Source organism: Dendropsophus ebraccatus, chromosome 6, assembly GCF_027789765.1.
Source record: "Dendropsophus ebraccatus isolate aDenEbr1 chromosome 6, aDenEbr1.pat, whole genome shotgun sequence".
NCBI lineage: Eukaryota > Metazoa > Chordata > Amphibia > Anura > Hylidae > Dendropsophus > Dendropsophus ebraccatus.
This window is the reverse complement of record NC_091459.1, coordinates 143,952,291-143,973,089: the sequence shown is the minus strand read 5'-3', so window position 1 is coordinate 143,973,089 and position 20,799 is coordinate 143,952,291. Positions and strand designations below refer to the sequence as shown.

The window sequence follows — 20,799 nt, the reverse complement described above, 5'->3', positions numbered from 1 at the left end:
GGTGTTAGAAGTAAATACAAATCTATATAACTTTCTATTTGAAAATATCCAGTCTTCCAGTACTTACCAGCTGCTGTATGTCCTGCAGGAAGTGGTGTATTCTTTCCAGTCCGACACAGTGCTCTCTGCTGCCACCTCTGTCCATGTCAGGAACTTTCCTATGGGGATTTGCTGCTGCTCTGGACAGTTCCTGATATGGACAGAGGTGGCAGCAGAGAGCACTGTGTCAGATTGGAGAGACTACACCACTTCCTGCAGGGCATACAGCAGCTGGTAAGTACTGGAAGACTGGATATTTTTAAATAGAAGTAAATTACAAATCTATATAAAACTTTCTAAAACCAGGTGATTTGAAAGAAAATGATTTTAGCTGGAATACCCCTTTAATGTGTTATCAGCAAAAAAAAAACAAAAAAAAACAAAACATAAAACAGTCATCCACTTTTTTTTTTCAGGTCAGAGCCAAAACCCCTAGCAGACAATGAGAACGTCCCTGCGCCAGCGGAGCGTTGTGAAGACACGGCGTTCCATACCACCCGTCTGGAGTCTTCACAGCAAAAGCCATAAATCATCTTGATGAGACAGAAGATAAAGTCCCGTCCTGGAGCTCTCAGAGTCCATAAAATCCAGGATCGGGACGGTGTGGGCTGCCAATCCTGGAATCTCTTCCATAGAGTCTGTGTAACACATCGGCTGACAGTCGCGTTCGTCTGACACCAGCGACAGAAACCGCCAACAATCAGTCTGAGAAATAAGAGAAACTCGTTACAGTCGGCCACGATATTATACAAAGAGGAGAGCGTTACTAGTCGCTGAGCGGCCGCGTTACTGCTCCAGATTTATGAGCCAGCCGCCTGGAATCACTTATCTGAGCTTTTCCCACTATCTCCAGCGAGCAGATGTTCCCCAAGACGCTTTCCATCATTACACAGAACATATTGCTGCGTGACGTCCACAGCCGGCAAGTTACAGAGCGACTAGAGGCCTCTGCCATATATCTACCCGACTGCGGGATACGTTACCAGTGGGCATGGAGCCCCCTATATAGAGGAACGGCTCAGAAGCCATTACAATCAAATGCAGCTAATCCTGCAGGACATACAGCAGCTGATAAGTACTGGAAGACTTAAAGGGAACAAATCACTTAAAGCACACTTCCCAAACCTGCTTCTACACGCCCTGTCCCTGGAATGTACAGCCCGAAAACCTACTTTACAAACTTGGCGCCTTGTATGTAAATTGCCTCCAAGTAGTCACGGTGGGCGGTGAGCTGCAGCAAGTAGTCACGGTGGGCGGTGAGCTGCAGCAAGTAGTCACTACCCTCTGGGCGTGATTATCCTGCATAATTATGGCGATGTCACAGAGAGGCGCGCTGTCCCTAACGTCAGCACACCTACGTTCTTTCAGTGCCGCTCCGTTCCGCGACGTACTGCACAGGTGCAGAAAGCCTCAAACTCATTGCTGCTGATCTGGCAATGAGTTTGAGGCTATTTTGCACCTGCGCAGTACGGCGCAGACAGGACCCGCTGTACTGGGCATGAGCGGCACAGCAGGAACGTCGGCGTGCTGACATTAGGTGACGTCGCCATAATTATGCAGGATAATCACGCCCAGAGGGGTGTGATTACCGCTCCGGAACGCCCAGGGGACCGTGACTACTTGCCGCAGCTCACCGCCCACCGTGACTACTTGGGGGCAATTTACATAAAGGGCGCCAAGTTTGTAAAGTGGGGGGGACACTATCACTTTAAACCAGCATGTAATATGCCCCCACAGTAACTATGAAACAGCATTACAAATCTATTACAGAACTGTTTCCTAACCCGTGACTCTCTGGCTGTTGCAAAACTACAACTCCCATCATGTACATTGTTGTAGTCATCAGGGGGATGTTTTCCAACCTGTGAGCCTTGTCGGGGTATGAGGGGGCCTGACAGCTTGGGGGACACTGTATTAGGGTGTATGAATGTCATACAGGGGTCCCTGCTCAGAAGTAGCCCCCCACATCATAGTAATATTAGCTGCTCTACCATAGTCTATCGTCTCTGGCTCCATTTTAACATCCTCTGCTGATTCCTCCGCAGACTTCTGGTCGGTGTCTCGCTGCTCCACTTCACACAGGAAGACGTCAATCGGCCCTTTTGTACTCTTGATGTGGATTTCTATGCAGTCCTGCAAAACAACAAGACAAGGTTGTACAAAGCTTCTCACCCGAAATGAGAACAAGCTAGAGTTCTGTCCAACCCATCTTATTACCATCATCTTCCCATACTTATCAGCTGCTGTATGCCCTGCAGGACATGGTGTATTCTTTCTAGTCTAACACAGTGCTCTATGCTGCCACCTCTGTCCATGTCAGGAACTGTCCAGAGTTTTCTATGGGGATTTGCTGCTGCTCTGGACAGTTCCTGGCATGGACAGAGGTGGCAGCAGAGAGCACTGTGTCAGACTGGACAGAATACACCACTTCCTGCAGGACATACAGAAACTGATAAATACTGGAAGACTGGAGATATTTAAATAGAACTAAATTACAAATCTATATAACTTTCTGAAACCAGTTGATTTGAAAGAAAAAGATTTTTGCTGGACAAACCCTTTAACACATGTTACTCTGGAGATGCACAGGTTGCATTGGAGCTGTAGATTATTTATTAATTATTAATATTAATATTATTATTATTATTATTATTAATAAAACTTATTGCAAAAAGACTTTATTCTAGAAGTAATGGACAAATAAATATCTCTGCATAGTAACAGAATGAGCAAATCCCAGGCTAAACCATAAATATTTGAGCATCCGTGTAACTGGGTTTGGTCACCTTAGTCACACCCATTGCTAACAAGTGCCTAGTGTCCAGCAAGCTGTATAGATAAATGATAGCAGTAGGAATATGTTAGTGGCTCCCTGGGCCGTACTGCCATATGACGCCACACTGCAGCAAGCTGCCTCTTCTCCATCATGTCTGTATCTAGGGGATCTAAGAGTACAGCAGCAAACAAGCTCAAACCTATCACAGTACTATAGGATATAGATTCTTTAGCAGCAGTCTACCTATAAGGAACAGAAGGGAACAGAGAGCAGACCTGGGCGGGGGCAGGTGTAGGCTGGCAGCATGGATCTAATAGATGATGTAATAGTGTAGCTCACAGGGTAGTCTACACTGGTGCAGGGATGGGGAACCTGCCGCTTTCCAGCTGTTGCAAAACTACAATTCCCACCATGCCTGGACAGCCAAAGCTAAAGCTAAAGCTTTGGCTGTCCAGGCATGATAGGCCTTGTAGTTTTACAACAGCTGGAGAGCAGAAGGTTCCCAATCCCTGCAATAGAGCCTTTAACTTTCTGGTTGTCAGATTGGCAGTCACACGTCCCATTTGCAGTAATGCAGGAAATGAAAGTGCTTTTTTTTTTTTTTTTTTTTTTTTTTTAAGGGGTACTCCAGCGAAAATCTTTTCCTTTCAAATCAACTGATCTCAGAAAGTTATATAGATTTGTAATTTACTTCTATTACAAAATCTCAAGTCTTCCCATACTTATTAGCTGCTGTTTGTCCTGCAGGAAATGTTTTATTTTAAGTCTGGCACACTGCTCTCTGCTGACATCTCTGGCAGAAACAGGAACTGTCTAGAGCAGGAGAGGTTTTCTATGGGGATTCTTATAAAACTGAGACACAGTTCCTGTCTCGGCCAGAGATGGAAGCAGAGAGCACTGTGTGTCAGACTGAAAATAAAAAAAACACTTCCTGCAGGACATACAGCAGCTGATAAGTAAGGGAAGATTTGAGATTTTTTTTTATAGAAGTAAATTACAAATCTATATAACTTTCTGATATCAGTTGATTTGAAAGAAAAAGATTTTCGCTGGACAAACCCTTTAAAGTGACCATATACCTTCATCAGCTGCCCGTGGCATATTCATCTAGCAGGCTGCTTTTTCTCCCCAATCCCCTAAACATGAACTTTCAGCTCAGCCAAGCATCCATATTTTCTCAATGGGAAGAGGGAAAGTTGGCGGCTGCTAGACAACTCTGCTGGCAGTATATAGCTAATACGTGTGTGTAACATGGCTTTTCACATACATGGAGGTGGGTTTTTAAAAAAAAAAAAAAAAAAAAAAAAAAGCCAGCTTTACCTTAAGGGGAATTATCAGCAAGTTAGATGAATCTAGCCTGCTAACATCCCCCCTTTTGCACAGGTGACGCTGTGGAGGAAGGTAAGTGTCTTGTCTTCCTTCTCAGCGTTGTTCCGATGCAGTTAGTCATGTTTCCCGCTGTCCAGTGAGACCATTATGAGCAGAAAGGGGCCGATCAGTGCTGATGGTAACGAATAGAGAGGGCTAGCCGGATCACCCCTATGGGGGCAGGCAGTGCTCCTAACAGTCTCACTGGACCGCCGAGCAAACTACTAACTGCATGGGAACGGTGTCGAGGATGAAGGTAAGAGACATGGCTTCCTCCTCGGCATCTCCAGTGCAATAGGGACATATCAGCAGGTTAGATTTGTCCAACCTAATGATAGTTCCCCTTTTAGTTCCAGTTTCAAGTACTATCACTTCAAGCAAGCGACAACATGCCCTTGTGGTGTAAAGACCCCGGTACTCACCTCGTTTGGGGTTGGAACCACCAGCTTGGTTTCTTCTGGAGCTTTCACAGCAATAACCATCTGCTCCTGGTAATCCTCTATTCTGTGGAGATCCTGATATGTTACATATGCAAACGTTCCCCAGGTTAAGGAGGATGAACTTGTAATGAATGTACACAGAGAACTTTTTTTTTTCTTCACTGAGCATGCTCTATACTGTTAACTTGCTCCTAAAGGGATTGCCCTATATTAGGAAATCACAGCTACTCGGACCGCGCAAATTTTGATCTTTGCACTTTCGTTTTTCCCTCCTCCCCTTCTAAGAGCTCCAGCACTCTCAGTTTTCTATCTACAAGCCATGTAAGTGCTTATTTGTTACAGGAATAGTTGTACTGTGTAATGGCGTCCTTCATTTTACCATAACATGTATGATGGAATTCCAAATATATTATTTATGAAGATATAAATAGATGAAATGGTAAAAAAGAATGCAATATGGTATCGTTTGGGGGGTTCCTGTGTCTACGTAATGCACTATATGGTAACAGCGACATGACACTATTATTCTATAGGTCAGTCTGAACACAACCATATGCAGGTTACACAGATTCTCTAATGTTATATATATATTTTTTATGAAATCCTTTTTTCGGCAATTAATTATTAATAAAATGGGCCTATTGTGACGCTTATAACGGTTTTATTATTTCACCTACGGGGCTGTATGGGGGGGGGGGGGTAATTTTTTCCGCCATGATCTCTAGTTTTTATTAATACCATATTTGTGAAGATCGGACGTTTTGATCAATTGTTATTATTTATTTTTCTATATATAATGTAACAGAAAATCAGTAATCCGCGCACTTTTTCCCTCTTTTTGTGTTCGCCTTCGCAATGACGCTTGTTATATTTTAATAGATCGGACATTTACACACGCTACAGTATATTATATGTTTATTTATTTTTATATGTTTAATTTATATAATGGGAAAGGAGGTTGATTTAAACTTTTATTTTATTGGGGTTAGTGTGTTAGTGATTTTAACTTTTTTTTTTTTTTTTTTAATATATATACATTTTAAGTACCTTTGGGGGACTTGTACATACATTACTCTTATTTTCTACACTGATCATTGCTATGCCATAGGCATAGCATTGATCAGCGTTATCGTCACTCTACTGATTGAGCCTGCCTGTGCAAGCTCAGAGAACAGAGCGCCTTTCGGACCGCACAGAGGCAGGTGAGAGACCTCAGGTGGTCCATTTTAACGATTGGGACTCGGTAAGTGACAGGGGACTTCCCTCGCCGCAACATCTATGGAGTTAATGTCACGCTGCAGCCTGTCATTAATGATGAGGTGCCGGCTGCTGATCGCAGCCGGCCCCCACCTGCTATGAAGCGTGCTGCACTCCGGAGCGCGCTTTATAGCACAGGACGTACCGGTACATCCAGGGTCATCTGGGCACAGACTAGGGCTGGGCGGTATACCGCAAAAATACCGATACCGTCACTGGCGTCGGTTAACCGACCTCAACTTTGCCAGGACGGTATGTGCGGTATTTTTCCTCCCCTCACCCGGCGGCCGCTTGCTCTGCTCCCCTCAGTTAGGCTTCATCGTGTCCCTCTTCCTCCGCTGCCTGGCCTGGGTAAAACTATTCTGCTGTCTGGGGGGGGCGTGCGCCATGTGTGACGCTCGGCTCAGGACGCTGTTAACAGTGCTGCTGGGGGTAAGGAAGAAGGCTGGAGATGTGACAGGCTGTTTCCAGGTAGCAGCTCCCCCTCCAGTGTGTGCTCATCGCTGCTGCTGCTGCTGCCGGACGGCTCTGGAAGCTGCACTCACAGCGAGCCGTGGCCCCCCCTCTCCCAGGGCAGAACAGCAGGTAGATAGATATATTGATATGAGAGAAATTAGATTATATACAGATAGATAGATATAGATATGTCTCATATATCTATCTATCTATCTCCTATCTATATAAAATCTAGCTATCTTAGATCGATAGATGATATATAGATAGGAGCTACATGATATATAAATAGATATGAGATAGGAGATATATTATAGATAGATGATATACAGATAGTAGATAGATACAAGATAGATAGGACTCCTATCTATATATAATTTATCTATAATATATCTCCTCTCTCATATCTATCTATATATTATCTATCCATCTATAATCTATTTATCTTAGATAGGTAGATAGCTATAGCAAACAATTTAGGCAGCACTGTGGGTGCCAGCAGACAAATCCTAGACCTTGGATCAAATCAGCTAGTAAAAGATACTCTGCAGCACTCTGATTGTAGTACAAATGTGAAAATGTGGATTTATTCCATATAATGATGTGCAGCAAACTTCATAAGTAAACCACAGGGTGTTGGCGTCTCCTATGTCTCCTAAGTGCCACTTGAAAATGGCATAGGAGACGCCGAAACGTCGTGGTTCAAAAGGGGGCGTGTCATAATTAGCGCTCAATTTATCGTTACCGCGGCAATATGTACAATAAACCGCAATATTAATTTAGGCCATTATCGCCCAGCCCTAGCACAGACCAGGACGTAACGGTAGGTCGACTAGGGGTTAACTACTGAGTCTCATTTGCATATGAACAAAAAGGCTTCTCCCCATCTGTTTTATGGGTCGGACTCAATCACACACTTTAAACGGTGACGCAGGGTTTATGTCCTTTATCGCCTGTAATTTAGAATGTTATTGCTTATAAATAAAAGGATATTTCTTGTTGGCCCCGTCCTCCGTGAGCCGGAACAGATGGTGGGCACAGTCCAGGATCAGTTCATCCAGCGCTTCCTCCATAGCCGATAAATCACTGATATCATTGCGGATCTGCTGCTGCTGCGAGACCTCAGTGCCGGCGCATTTCAGATCTGACCCCCTGACAACAACAAGAACACAAAGGCTGAAAAATCATGGCTTTTATTAAGAGGTTAACCAGGCTTAGGAAAACATGGCCGCTTTCTTCAAAAGCTTCGGCTGTCCAGGCATGATGGGAGTTGTAGTTTTGTAACAGCTGGAGGGCCGCGAGTTTGACTTCTGTGTTCTAGGGCTATGATGTCACCAACAAATTCTTAAAAACGTGTTTGTTTTTTTCGAATGGACTGAAATGATGGAGAGGAGGAATGAAATGTCAAACAAAGTCCTCAAGCAACCAAAAAAAAATAAAAATAAAATAAAAAATCTACTTTTCTACACTAGTTTATTTATGAGATCTAATGCTGCCCCCTAGTGGTGTAATATGGAACATTGCACTGTGTAAAGCAGGGGTAGGGAACCTTGGCTCACCGGCTGTTGCAAAACTACAACTCCCATCATGCCTGGACAGATACCAATATGAGGACATACATGTTATGGAAGATAACGCCCGTCCGTCGGTGGTGACAAGTCCCAGCAGATGTATATCAAGCATCCCACCCCCCTCCGCACTACTGACCGCTCTGGATGGAACATCACCGACTGCATCAGCACAAAGGATCAATCTCCATAAAACAAGGCTGCAGCCTCCTAGAGACGGTGATGGCTGACAAATGCTTAAAGGTGAAAAGCGATAAAAGATTGGCAGATGACTTACACCCACTGGACAAGGTTCTTGGATCTCTTCTGGATGAGTCGGATGCCATCTAACACGTTGGTGATGTCGTACACCCTCCTCTTCCTCACCCCCAGCTGTCTGGCCACGTTATTCAGGTCCACAACGCCATTTGGAGCGGATTTTATTATGTCCATGAATTTTCGTGTTAAGTAAAAGAGCGAAGCGTCAAAGCGAGGTCGGGGTAACGCCAAAGACTCTGCCGTAAGGGGAAAAAAAGAATTTGGAAAATTCAAGAAAACATCCCAGACTCCCCTGGCAGCAGTTTATGTCCTATGGGAACAAAGGATCAGGAAAACCGACATTGGGAGCCTAATGCCCCCCTCCCCCTCACAGATCATGTGACCAAAGAAATCTGGTGTGCTATCTGAACAGTGTTTGATCGTAGCCAATCATTGACAGGCAGGGTTCTCCAAGAATCCCACACACAATGGAGAAGTATTTGCAGTGAGCGTAACTACTTTCCCTGGATGAGTCAAGGTGGGTCTCAGAGAACCTCGCTTGTTGACCAACAAGGCCAGGGACAGACAATTGAGCAAGGAAACCACAAGAGTGACTGGCAGGGCAGGGAGCCAATGGCTTCTTGATCTGTGAGTGCACTGTATTTACCTAGGAGCCCTTATAGTTACAGTGTCGCTGTGATCAATGAAAACTTTTGACGCGTCAGAGACATACAGATCAAAAAATGCTGCAGCAAAAGGCACGTGTCAGGACTCACCACACAAGATAAAAAAACGGTTCTAAAATTTTAAGTTTTTTTTTTTTTTTTAAATAAAAAATTAGATTCCTCGCAAACCATTTGATCAAATAGAACATATAGAGAAATGTCAAAAGTTTTGTATATAGTAGGTTCCAGAAGGTCCCTGTGTAAGCAGGTTGTAGGATGCCCGCTGGGCCCCACTATCTCAGAGTCTACTGGTGCGCAGAGTCCACCAGTCATGAAAAATCTTCCAATTCTTTGTTGAGCTAACAAGCAGAAATACAATGTTTCAACTCTGAGTATTTTTTTCAAGTGTACATAAGGCATGCTGCTGGACTCTTTGCACTCATGCTCTGTGTGGGTGGGTTCACATTGAGGAATGCTCGCGGATAAACCCCCGGAGTTCCGTCGCCTGTACGCGCGTCTTTCCACCGGCTCCATAGACACCATTCTATGGGCCGGCTGATTCCACATTCCGCCGAAATAATTGACATGTCCGCTCTTTCGGTGGAATGCGGAATCAGCCGGCCTATAGAATGGTGTCTATGGAGCCGGCGGAAAGGCGCGCAGCCGTGAGTGGGTACAGGCAACGGAATTCCGCTGAGTTTATCCGCGAGAATTCCTCAATGCGAACCCACCCTGTCTGTGAAATCAGTTGATCTCCGTAGACTTAGGGCCCTATTCCACAGGAACGATAATCGGCCGAATCGGGCCGATGCAGCCGATTATTGCTCGCTGGAATAGAGAACGATCAGCCGTTGATCGTATATCAGCTGATCGTTCTTTTAGGGCCAGACCTAAAATCATCGTTCCGCCACCGCACATCGCTTCGTGGAATAGCGGTGCGTGGCGGGCGACCGACGATTTGAGAAGCACAATACATTACCTGTCAGGTCTTCTCCTCCACTCTGTCTTCGTCCCCGGGTCCCTCGCCATCTAGCTTCAGAATGGCCTGTCAGCTGACTGAGCGCTCAGCCAATCACAGGCCGGGACCGCCGTGGCCTGTAACTGGCTGAGTGGCCTGTCAGCTGACCGGCCATTCTGAAGCTAGAGCGCACGGGACCTGGGGAGGAAGACAAGAGCGAAGGAGAAGAACTGCCAGGTAATGTATTCTGCAAGGACATTGGTAACGATGTCCCTGCAGCCCTCGCTCAACGATCATCGGGCCGTGGAATAGGCCCAGTAAACGAGCGGCGATCTAGCAGCGCGCTCGTTACATAGTTGATCGGGCCCTCCGCGGCCTGTGGAATAGGACCCCTACATCATGAGTCTGACAGATCCCGTTCTCTCCCAACTCATTCTCCCGAACACAACAAAAGTTGTTTTTTTTATGGTGACACAATTTAAAGGCACAGACACACTGTCCTACTTGCAGGCAGACTGAGAACAGAGGTGATGAGAGCAGGAGCCAATGAGACATGAATGTAGCGCCCCAGTCTTTAACCCTTTCTGCGCTGCAGCATGTATGTGACACAGATCACAACTACTCATGCTGCACCACAGAAACGGTTAAAGAGTAGGGCGCTACATTTACATTTCCTCGGCTAATGCACATTTATAGATTATTTTTTTTTAACTAAATTTGCAGTTTTTGAGGTAAAAAAAAAATATATAATAATAATCAAATTGTGAGCCCACTAAAAATGAATTAATAAACGGGCTGTTCACAAATATTTTTTCTCTCAACTCAACTGGTGCCAGAGAATTGTAATTTACTTGTATTACAAAAAATCTCCAGTCTTCCAATACTTATCAGCTGCTGAATGTCACGCAGTCTGTCCAGTCTGGAGAGCAGGAGAGATTTTCTATGGGAATTTGCTGCTGCTCTATACAGTTCCTGACATGGACAGAGGTGGCAACAGAGAGCGCTGTGTCAGACTGGAGACAATACACCTCTTCCTGCAGGACATAAAGCAGCTGATAAGTAGTGGAAGACTGGAGATTATTTTAATAGAAGTAAATCACAAATCTCTGGCACCAGTTAATTTGAATGGACAATTTGTGTGTGAACTTTCCCTTTAATTCGATTAGTCGTCCAGCCCCAGGTCCTGCAGACGGTCGCCGGTACGTGGGACACTCACTTTTCGCAGACATCTTGATCTCATTGCTGGGAATGTTCGTCTTGATCTAAAAGGAAAAAAATTAAAATTAAAACATCTTTACAAGAACTAAAATGTCTGAATTGGGTCACATAATAATAATAATAATAATAAAAAATCATTTATAAGGGGCCAACCCGTTCCACATGAGAGACAATGGAGACCACGAGGTATGGCGGTATCTATACCGTGCCGCCACGTGATCATAGAATCTACACCAGGGATGGGAGAACCTTCAGCCTTTGCAAAACTACAATTCCCATCATGCCTGGACAGCCAAAGGCTGTCCAGGCATGATGGGAATTGTAGTTTTGCAATAGCTAGAGGGCTCTAAATGTCAGTGTTCTCATAAAGTTCTACAATTCAAACTGGCAGTTGCCAATAGCAACCATACTCCACTTCACACTCGTCACATGACTCTAAAGCAGACACCTAATAGGTTGCTACGGGCAACCACTCTACCGCTCCCCGCGCTAGTGGTCACAAGACCAAAGCAATCGAAGCCTGAGCAATGGCACTCCATTATAAGTAACTCCGCGGCGGCGTTCTCCTCGGCTCCCGGTGATATCGTTACCTCAATGCGGGGAAGAATATCTCCCTGCAGCAGCACCACCATACCCTCCGGTGAGGTGGCCGGCGAAGCCATGGTATCCGTTATAAGCGGGGCCTGACACCGGACAAACCCGCGGGAAAACCTACAGCGCGCCGGACCTCTGGCCGGTCACATGATATCAGACGTCACTCGGCGGGAACCAATCGTTGGGTGCGTATTTTTTCACTTAGGAAAGGCGGGCAGCTGATTGGTTGCCGAGTTGCCGTCTGATTTGTGATTGGTGGATGGCATTTTGTGGAGGCCGTCTCTTGCAGAGTCCAGTAATGGAGGGCGCGGAGTCGATTACTTCTGTCTGGTTGGACGGTTATCAGCGCCGTTTGCTTTCCGTTGCCTCACACGGATGGCGACAGATGCGTTATACCCGCGGCCTCCAACTGCTGCAAAACTACAACTCCCAGCATGCCTGGGAACTGACAGCTCTAGTGTGTAGAGAATAATAGGAAGACACAGATGTTTCGGCTGAACAGACGAATCTTTTTATTTGGAGTAGTCGTTCTCACTTTACGGCACCATATCTCCAATAATGCACGTCCCTTTCCAGCAGCCCCACGTTACCATGGCAACCAGATGCCTCCTGCTGCCTTGTCCCTTCCTCAATCCCAGTGTCCATGGCAAAGTCTGACAGAATACAGGGGGGCCCTGAGTGTTACACAGGATGAGGCCTAGGAAGACGGATACACCATTTACAGGGGCGCTACCTTCCCTTACACACATATTCCAACACCATATTTTTTTAACCTGTTATTTATGTATTTTTGGTTTAACCCTTTGAGGACTAGGCCCAAAATGACCCAGTGGACCGCGCAAATTTTTATCTTTGCGTTTCCGTTTTTCCCTCCTCCCCTTCTAAGAGCTCCAGCACTCTCAGTTTTCTATCTACAGGCCATGTAAGTGCTTGTTTTTTACAGGAATAGTTGTACTTTGTAATGGCGTCCTTCATTTTACCATAACATGTATGATGGAATCCCAAATATATTATTTATAAAGATGTAAATTGGTGAAATCGTAAGAAAGAATGCAATATGGTAACGTTTGGGGGGTTCCTGTGTCTACGTAATGCACTATATGGTAACAGCGACATGATACAATTATTCTATAGGTCAGTGCGAACACAACCATATGCAGGTTACACAGATTCTCTAATGTTATATATTTTTTAATGAAATCCTTTTTTTTGGCAATTAATTATTAATAAAATGGGCCTATTGTGACGCTTATAGCGGTTTTATTTTTTCACCTACGGGGCTGTATGGGGTGTCATTTTATCCGCCATGATCTCTAGTTTTTATTAATACCATATTTGTGAAGATCGGACGTTTTGATGACTTTTTATTAATTTTTTTTATATATAATGTAACATAGAATAGGTAATCCGCGCACTTTTTTCCCTCTTTTCGTCTACGCCGTTCACAGTGACGCTTGTTATATTTTAATAGATCGGACAATTACGCACGCTACGGTATATTATATGTTTATTTATTTTTATATGTTTTATTTATATAATGGGAAAGGGGGGTGATTTAGACTTTTGTTGGGGGAGGGGCTATGGGGTTGTGTGTTAGTGATTTTAACTTTTTTGTTTTTATACATTTTAAGTCCCTTTGGGGGACTTTTACATACAGTACTTTCATTTTCTACACTGATCATTGCTATGCCATAGGCATAGCCATACCTCCCAACTTTTGCAAAGAGCAAAGAGGGACATGTGCGCCGCGGTCCCCATAGCCACACCCCCATAGCGACCCTCCATAGCCACTCCCCTACAGTCACCACATGCTGCTGACTGAATAGTGCCCTATACAGTATCCAATCCCCCCCAAAATGCCCCACATAGTATCCAATCCCCCATTATAGTCCCCCACATATTATCCAATCCCCCACATAGTGCCCCACATAGTATCCAATCCCCCACATAGTGCCCCACATAGTATCCAATCCCCCATTATAGTGCCCCACATAGTAGCCAATCCCCCATATAGTGCCCCACATAGTAGCCAATCCCCCATTATAGTGCCCCACATAGTAGCCAATCCCCCATTATAGTGCCCCACATAGTATCCAATCCCCCATTATAGTGCCACACATAGTATCCAATCCCCCACCTAGTGCCCCACATAGTAGCCAATCCCCCATATAGTGCCCCACATAGTAGCCAATCCCCCATATAGTGCCCCACATAGTAGCCAATCCCCCATATAGTGCCCCACATAGTAGCCAATTCCCCATATAATGCCCCACATATTATCCAATCCCCCATATAGTGCCCCACATAGTAGCCAATCCCCCCATATATGCCCCACATAGTAGCTAATCCCCCCATATATGCCCCACATAGTAGCCAATGCCCCCATATATGCCCCACATAGTATCCAATGCCCCATATATGCCCCACATAGTAGCCAATGCCCCCATATATGCCCCACATAGTAGCCAATGCCCCCATATATGCCCCACATAGTAGCCAATGCCCCCATATATGCCCCACATAGTATCCAATGCCCCATATATGCCCCACATAGTAGCCAATCCCCCCATATATGCCCCACATAGTAGCCAATGCCCCCATATATGCCCCACATAGTAGCCAATCCTCCATATAGTGCCCACATAGTAGCCAATGCCCCCATATAGTGCCCCACATAGCAGCCAATGCCCCCATATAGTTCCCCACATAGCAGCCAATGCCCCCATATAGTGCCCCACATAGCAGCCAATGCCCCCATATAGTGCCCCACATAGTAGCCAATCCTCCATATAGTGCCCCCATAGTAGCCAATGCCCCCATATAGTGCCCCACATAGTAGCCAATCCCCCATATAGTGCCCCACATAGCAGCCAATGCCCCCATATAGTGCCCCACATAGTAGCCAATCCTCCATATAGTGCCCACATAGCAGCCAATCCCCCATATAATGCCCCACATAGTAGCCAATCCCCCATATAGTGCCCCACATAGTAGCCAATCCCCCATATAGTGCCCCACATAGCAGCCAATGCCCCATATAGTGCCCATATAGTAGCCAATCCCCCATATAGTGGCCTACATAGTAGCCAATCCCTCCATATAGTGCCCCATATAGTAGCCAATCCCCCATATAGTGCCCCACATAGCAGCCAATCCCCCATATAGTCATATTATCCAATCCCCCATATAGTGCCCATATAGTAGCCAATCCCCCATATAGTGCCCCACATAGCAGCCAATCCCCCATATAGTCATATTATCCAATCCCCCATATAGTGCCCCACATAGCAGCCAATCCCCCATATAGTCATATTATCCAATCCCCCATATAGCGCCCCACATAGTAGCCAATCCCCCCTTTGTGTGGCCCGACCAGAAAAACAATAAACCAGTAACTCACCTGTCCGCCGGTCCCAGCAGCTCCTCTCCCGGCAGAGCGCGCACTCCCGTCATCTTCGGGGCGGGCAGCGGGGTATACAGACACTGACTGTGCCGGAAGTGACCTGCTGCCTCTATCATGAATTACTTCCGGCACAGTCAGTGTCAGTATACCCCGCTGCCCGCCCCAAAGATGACGGGAGTGCACGCTCTGCCGGGAGAGGAGCTGCTGGGACCGGCGGACAGGTGAGTTACTGGTTTATTGTTTTTCTGGTCGGGCCACATATAATGCGGGACACGGGGGGCCGTCCCGGGACCGCGGGACAGCACCCCGGAAACGGGACTGTCCCGCGGAATCCGGGACAGTTGGGAGGTATGGGCATAGCATTGATCAGTGTTATCGGCGCTCTGCTCATTAAGCCTGCCTGTCCGTCCAGGCTCAGTGAAGCAGATTGCCGATCGGACCGCACGGAGGCAGGTGAGAGACCTCCGGCGGTCCGTTTTAACAATCAGGACCCCCGCAGTCACACTGCGGGGGTCCCGATTGGTAAGTGACAGGGGACTCCCCCTGTCACTTACACTTAAACGCTGCGATTGCTGCAGCGTGACATTAATGGTCAGGTGTCGGCTGCTGAATGCAGCCGGCCCCCACCTGCTATGAAGCGCGCTCCGGTCCGGAGTGCGCTTCATAGCTCAGGACGTACTGGTACGTCCAGGGTCGTCTAGGGGTTAAGTGAAATTCATAATAGAGATTTTAATAACATCACTATTTATCCCCTGGAACAAATACCAGATTCTAGCACTGACCGTTGGTCCCTTTTAAATAAGAGAGAATCATTTTGGATTTACAAATTACAAAGCCTGATTCCTAAAGGTTTAAATAGTAACATAGTAAATAAGGTTGAAAGAAGACAAGAGTCCATCAGGTTCAATCTAGGGAAACCCTACTGTGTTAATCCAGGGAAGGCAAAAACCCTGATGAGGCAGATCACAATTGCCCCATCGCAGGGAGAAAACTCCCCCCCCCCCGACTCCAGTGGTGATCAGAATAAACCCCGGATCAATGTATCACCAGAAATCTAATGTCCATAACTTGTAAAATTATATTTTTCAAGAAAAGCATCCAGGCCTCCCTTGTACTTATATAATGAATCGGCCATGACAACATCATGTGGCAGAGAGTTCCACAGTCTTACCGCTCGTACAGTAAAGAACCCGCGTCGATGCTGATGATAAAATCTTCTTTCCTCCAGACGTAGAGGATGCCCCTTGTCATGGTTACAGACCTAGGAGTAAAAAGATCACTACAAAGATCTCTGTACTGTCCATTCATATATTTGTACATTGTGATCAGATCGCCCCTAAGACGTCTTTTTTCTAGCGTAAATAACCCCAAGCTTGATAACCTGTCCTGGTCCTGTAACCCACCCATTCCCTTAATGACCTTTGTCGCCCTCCTCTGCACCCGCTCCAGTTCACCTATGTCCTTCTTATATATCGGTGCCCAAAACTGTACACAGTATTCCATATGTGGTCTGACCAGTGATTTATAAAGAGGCAAAACTATGTTCTCATCTTTAGCATCTCGGCCTCTTTTAATGCATCCCATTATTTGATGAGTTTACTGTCCACCAATACCCCCAGGTCCTTTTTGGCAGCAGTGTTACCCAGTGTTTTATTATTTAGCACATAACTGTACTTATTATTTCTACGGCCCAAATGCATAACCTTACATTTATCCACATTAAACTTCATTTGCCATTTCACCGCCCAAGCCTCTAGCTTCTCCATTTCCCTCTGTAATATGATATTATCCTCCTCTGTGCTGATTACTTTACCCAGTTTAGCATCATCTGCAAAAATTGAGTTTCTACCCCATAGCCCCTCTACAAAGTCATTAATAAAAATATTAAAAAGAAGTGGACCCAACACTGACCCGGTACCCCACTAGTAACTAAAACCCAACACTGACCCCTGTGGTACCCCACTAGTAACTAAAACCCAATCTGAATATGTTCCATCAATGACCACCCTCTGTTTTCTATCACACAACCAGTTACCCATTTGCATACGTTTTCCCCGAGTCCCAGCATCCTCATTTTGTAGACCAACCTTTCATGCGGCACAGTATCAAATGCCTTTGAAAAGTCCAGATACACAACATCTACAGCCTCCCCCAGGTCCAGTCTATAACTGACCTCCTCATAGAAGCCGATCAGATTAGTCTGACAGGACCGATCCCTCATAGATCCATGCTGGTGCTGCGTTATAAGATTATTTTCATTATAACAGTATAGCACGTCTTTTATAAGATACTCCAGTATAGCATCTCTTACAAACCCCTTAAATACTTTACCTACTATAGATGTTAGACTTACGGGCCTGTAGTTTCCAGGATCACTCTTTGACCCCTTCTTAAATATTGGTACCACATTAGCTATGCGCCAGTCCTGTGGAACAATCCCCGTCATTATAGAATCTTTAAAGTGTCACTGTCATTTAATTTTTTTGCAAAAATCAATAGTACAGGCGATTTTAAGAAACTTTGTAATTGGGGTTATTAGCCGAAAATTCATTTTTATAATGGAAAAGCAGTTTGAAGCTCTCCTCCCTGTCTTCATTGTTCTCTATAGAGAGGGGAGGAGGGAGATGAGGCACCAAAACAGGACAACAAAGAGTTAATTTACAGCTTCATCACTGGGCTATCTCCTCTGAAGTCAGTCTTAACCTCTCTGACATCTGAATACCGGTTTTCACACAGCTCCCACTGTGTAATCCTTTGTTCTCTGCGGCCGACTAATCTCCCTCCTCCCCCCTCCCCTCTCCATAGAACAGACAGGGGCATGTCTAATAAAACAAGACACAATTTCCCGATAATGAGCAGTGAATGAGAGAGGAGGAGGGGGGGGGGACCTGGGAAAAGTCTTTTTGAATGCAGATAATGGCAGATTTGCCTAATAAACCCAATTACAAAGTTTCCTAAAATCGCCTGCACTATTGATTTCTGGAAAAAAAACAACAAAAAAAAACAACAGCGACACTTTAAATATGAGGAATAACGGTCTGTCTAACACAGTATTTAATTCTTGCAAAACTCTAGGATGGATACCTTCTGGGCCCGGTGACTTATGGATTTTAATGTTTTTAAGGCGTTTCCCCACTTCTTGTTGTGTTAGGCAGGTGAGATTTATGGGAGGATTTACATTATCCCTAGTCATGTCATCTGTTATGGGATTCTCCTCTGTGAATACAGTAGAGAAGAAAGAATCTAGTAGATTGGCCTTTTCCTCATCCCCCTCCACCATTACACCCAGATTATTTTTAAGGGTACATTAACACGTACCGGATCAGCAGCGGATTTCACGAAATCCTCTGAGGATCCATTGTCGTTCAACCTTATTGACATTACATACTCGCAGCAAGCTGGAGAGGTGTGTGCAGTGTCCCGAGCCGTGAGGAGAGAGCCATGCCCGACAGCAGCAGCGGAGCGGAGCCTGCACGATCTAACAGTGGTCTGTCCAGGAGGACGGGTGCCGCTCCGCTTTGGCCGCTGTCAGTGCTGAGCTCCGGCCGCTGGGGGGTTAATTAACATACTCGCATACTCGAGTATGTAATGTCAATAGGGTTGAATGACAATGGATCCGCAGAGGATTTTGCTGCGAATTCGCATCGTGAAATCCGCTGCGGATACGGTACGTGTGAACGTACCCTAAGGGGACCAACATTTTCAGTTTTAAGTCTTTTGTTAGTGTATGTGTCGTTCACACGATCTACCCAGGATTATGTCCCATTTCTCTTGTGTACTTTTATTTCTGAAGACATGAATAAATGTATCGAACATGTATAATAAGTAGAACATCAACATCAACTACCCCCCGTAATTTATTATATGGACATATTTGGATATAATTAGAGAAATGTACTTATTTATTTATATAATTATTATTATTATGACCTAAGGAGGTAAATATGGGAAAGGTAAAGTCATGCAATGGTTCATATGATTGTTGCTGACCCAGAAATGGCCGTATACCTGAAGGGTATTTTAGGATGTTAGAGGTCATGCTTGAGAAAGGCCTGATAGCATTAACAGGCCGAAACACGTTGTGAACGATTAAAGCGCGTCCTATGATCCTAGCGGCTTGGGATAGAAGTCATCTGCACTCACCCATAGAGGGGGTGGAATGGTCCGTCGGTCCCTGCCAGGATCAACCTTCAGATTGTGCCTGGTATATACATATACCTATCCTAAGATAATAAGAAGGGAAATACTAGTAGGCGGACTAGATGGACCGGGGGGATTTTTCTTCTGAAAATCTTCCATGTTCTTATGGTAAATTGGCGACCAGATGAGTCTAAGACAGCGGCCATTCAGTGAGGAGTCCTTGATTTTGTGTCTGTTACTGAGCAGCCTGCAGTCTTTCTTCTCACCAGGAGAGGGCAGTAATATTCCTATCTCATACTATATAATCCTCCAGCACACTACCTCTGCTTGCCTGGAATTATTGTCTCCGTCATCATCCTCCTCATCTGTAGTGCATCCTGTGCAATGAATGATACTTATTAGAGATGAGTGGGACGTGGTTCGGGGATCGTACAAACCCGAACCATTGGCTTTTGAATCCCAATGTCTGAGTGCTCTGTGGGGAAGGTGGAGACGACAGAATATATAGAAAATACATAGGGTGGGAGATAATCAAGCTGCCATGTAGTGATTGACCTAATATAGGGAAGGTGGGGGGGGGGTCACTTAAAGCTACAGCCAGGCATGATGGGAATTGTAGTTTTGGAGAGCGTAAGGTCCCTCTTTATGGGGATGGTGATGAGTGTGACCAAGTACAGCAGCATCAGCCTCAGGGCACATTGTACATGGCTGTTGTTCTGAGATGTTTTTATACTATGGGGTCTGGTGGGGTTTGTGTGTCTGGACGTTTTTTTAGTCCCAATCCGGCCGTGGTCATTGGTACAAAAGACTAAACCTCACACATTTCTGCCCAGAGATTGATATTTTAGCATTACAGAAAAAATGACACCAGAGATGTTCTTGTTTAGAAGAAACAACACACTTTATGAGAGATCTTTATTAGGATTTTATTGGGGGTCTTACAGGGTGTTAGCAGCATTGCACCTGGATGGGGATCGTATAACAGCCACAAATTCAGCTGAAAGTGCAAACCGAAGCCGCTAACACCCCCCAGCCCTAGGCAGAGGTCCCATACTGTACTAAATAATGCAGCCTGTGGCATCGCCGAGTGATCCAAAGGAAGGCAAAGAAAACCCCCGGAGATTTGACTTGGAAAAAATTAAGTGGTGATCAGATATCACGCTGGACCAAGTCTATTATCTGCGACTGACCGCCTATTTACACTGGATTGTAAGGGAAATGGCAGCAATCTCCCTCAAGCGGTCTTCCTTCCTTAAATGGTCTTCCTCCCTCAGGTGGTCTTCCTTCCTCAGGCGGTTTTCTTCCCTCAGGTGGTCCTCCTCCCTCAGGTGGTCTTCCTTCCTCAGGCGGTTTTCTTCCCTCAAGCGGTCATCCTTCTTCAGATGGTCTTTCTTCCTCAGTGGGTCCTCCTCCCTCAGGTGGACTTCCTTCCTCAGGCAGGCTTCCTCTCTCAGATGCTCTTTCTTCCTCAGTGGGTCCTCCTCCCTCAGGTGGTCCTCCTCCCTCAGGCAGGCTTCCTTCTTTAGGTGGTCTTCCTCCCACTGGTGCTCTTCGTCAGGTGGTCTTCCTCTCTCAAGTGGTCACCTTCTCTCAGTGGGTCTTCCTTCCTCAGATGTTTCGCTTCGGCCAGTGCACCACCAGATCTCTCCATACGTTCTATCCTGGCCGCAGTGCTGCTCCATT

The 20,799-nt window shown here is 45.6% G+C and overlaps 2 protein-coding genes across 6 annotated transcripts in view; one reads left to right on the top strand and one right to left on the bottom strand.

Annotated features, from left to right (window-relative positions):
* Positions 1 to 326: 326 nt before the first annotated feature.
* E2F6 (E2F transcription factor 6) lies at positions 327 to 11,730 on the bottom strand. Of its 2 annotated transcripts, none has more exons than XM_069973165.1 (7): positions 11,570 to 11,730; positions 10,978 to 11,023; positions 8,179 to 8,395; positions 7,327 to 7,485; positions 4,606 to 4,720; positions 2,031 to 2,172; positions 327 to 744 (listed from the first exon to the last, which is right to left on the bottom strand). In XM_069973165.1, exons 1-7 carry the CDS (start codon positions 11,639 to 11,641, stop codon positions 740 to 742), a joined length of 756 nt encoding a protein of 251 aa, XP_069829266.1. In that variant the 5' UTR covers positions 11,642 to 11,730; the 3' UTR covers positions 327 to 739. The 2 variants fall into 2 exon arrangements, with proteins under 2 accessions (XP_069829266.1, XP_069829267.1); XM_069973166.1 differs by lacking the exon at positions 11,570 to 11,730 and adding an exon at positions 11,133 to 11,182.
* Positions 11,506 to 20,799, top strand: part of GREB1 (growth regulating estrogen receptor binding 1) — a 102,844-nt gene continuing 93,550 nt past the window's right edge. For 3 of the 4 annotated variants that reach the window (XM_069973162.1, XM_069973164.1, XM_069973159.1), the window contains exon 1: positions 11,798 to 12,495. The gene's annotated coding sequence lies outside the window, so the exon portion shown is untranslated. Of the gene's footprint in view, positions 11,759 to 11,797; positions 12,496 to 20,799 lie in introns of those variants that run through there. The other variant, XM_069973160.1, reaches the window with a different exon arrangement.

Excerpts from the sequence above, each read along its gene's own strand:
- E2F6 (XM_069973165.1), bottom strand. The coding sequence starts at position 11,641 with ATGGCTTCGCCGGCCACCTCACCGGAGGGTATGGTGGTGCTGCTGCAG. Across the intron at positions 11,024-11,569 it reads ATATTCTTCCCCGCATTGAG|ATCAAGACGAACATTCCCAG; the intron begins GTAACGATATCA and ends TTTTCCTTTTAG. Across the intron at positions 8,396-10,977 it reads GATCAAGATGTCTGCGAAAA|AGTCTTTGGCGTTACCCCGA; the intron begins GTGAGTGTCCCA and ends CCCTTACGGCAG.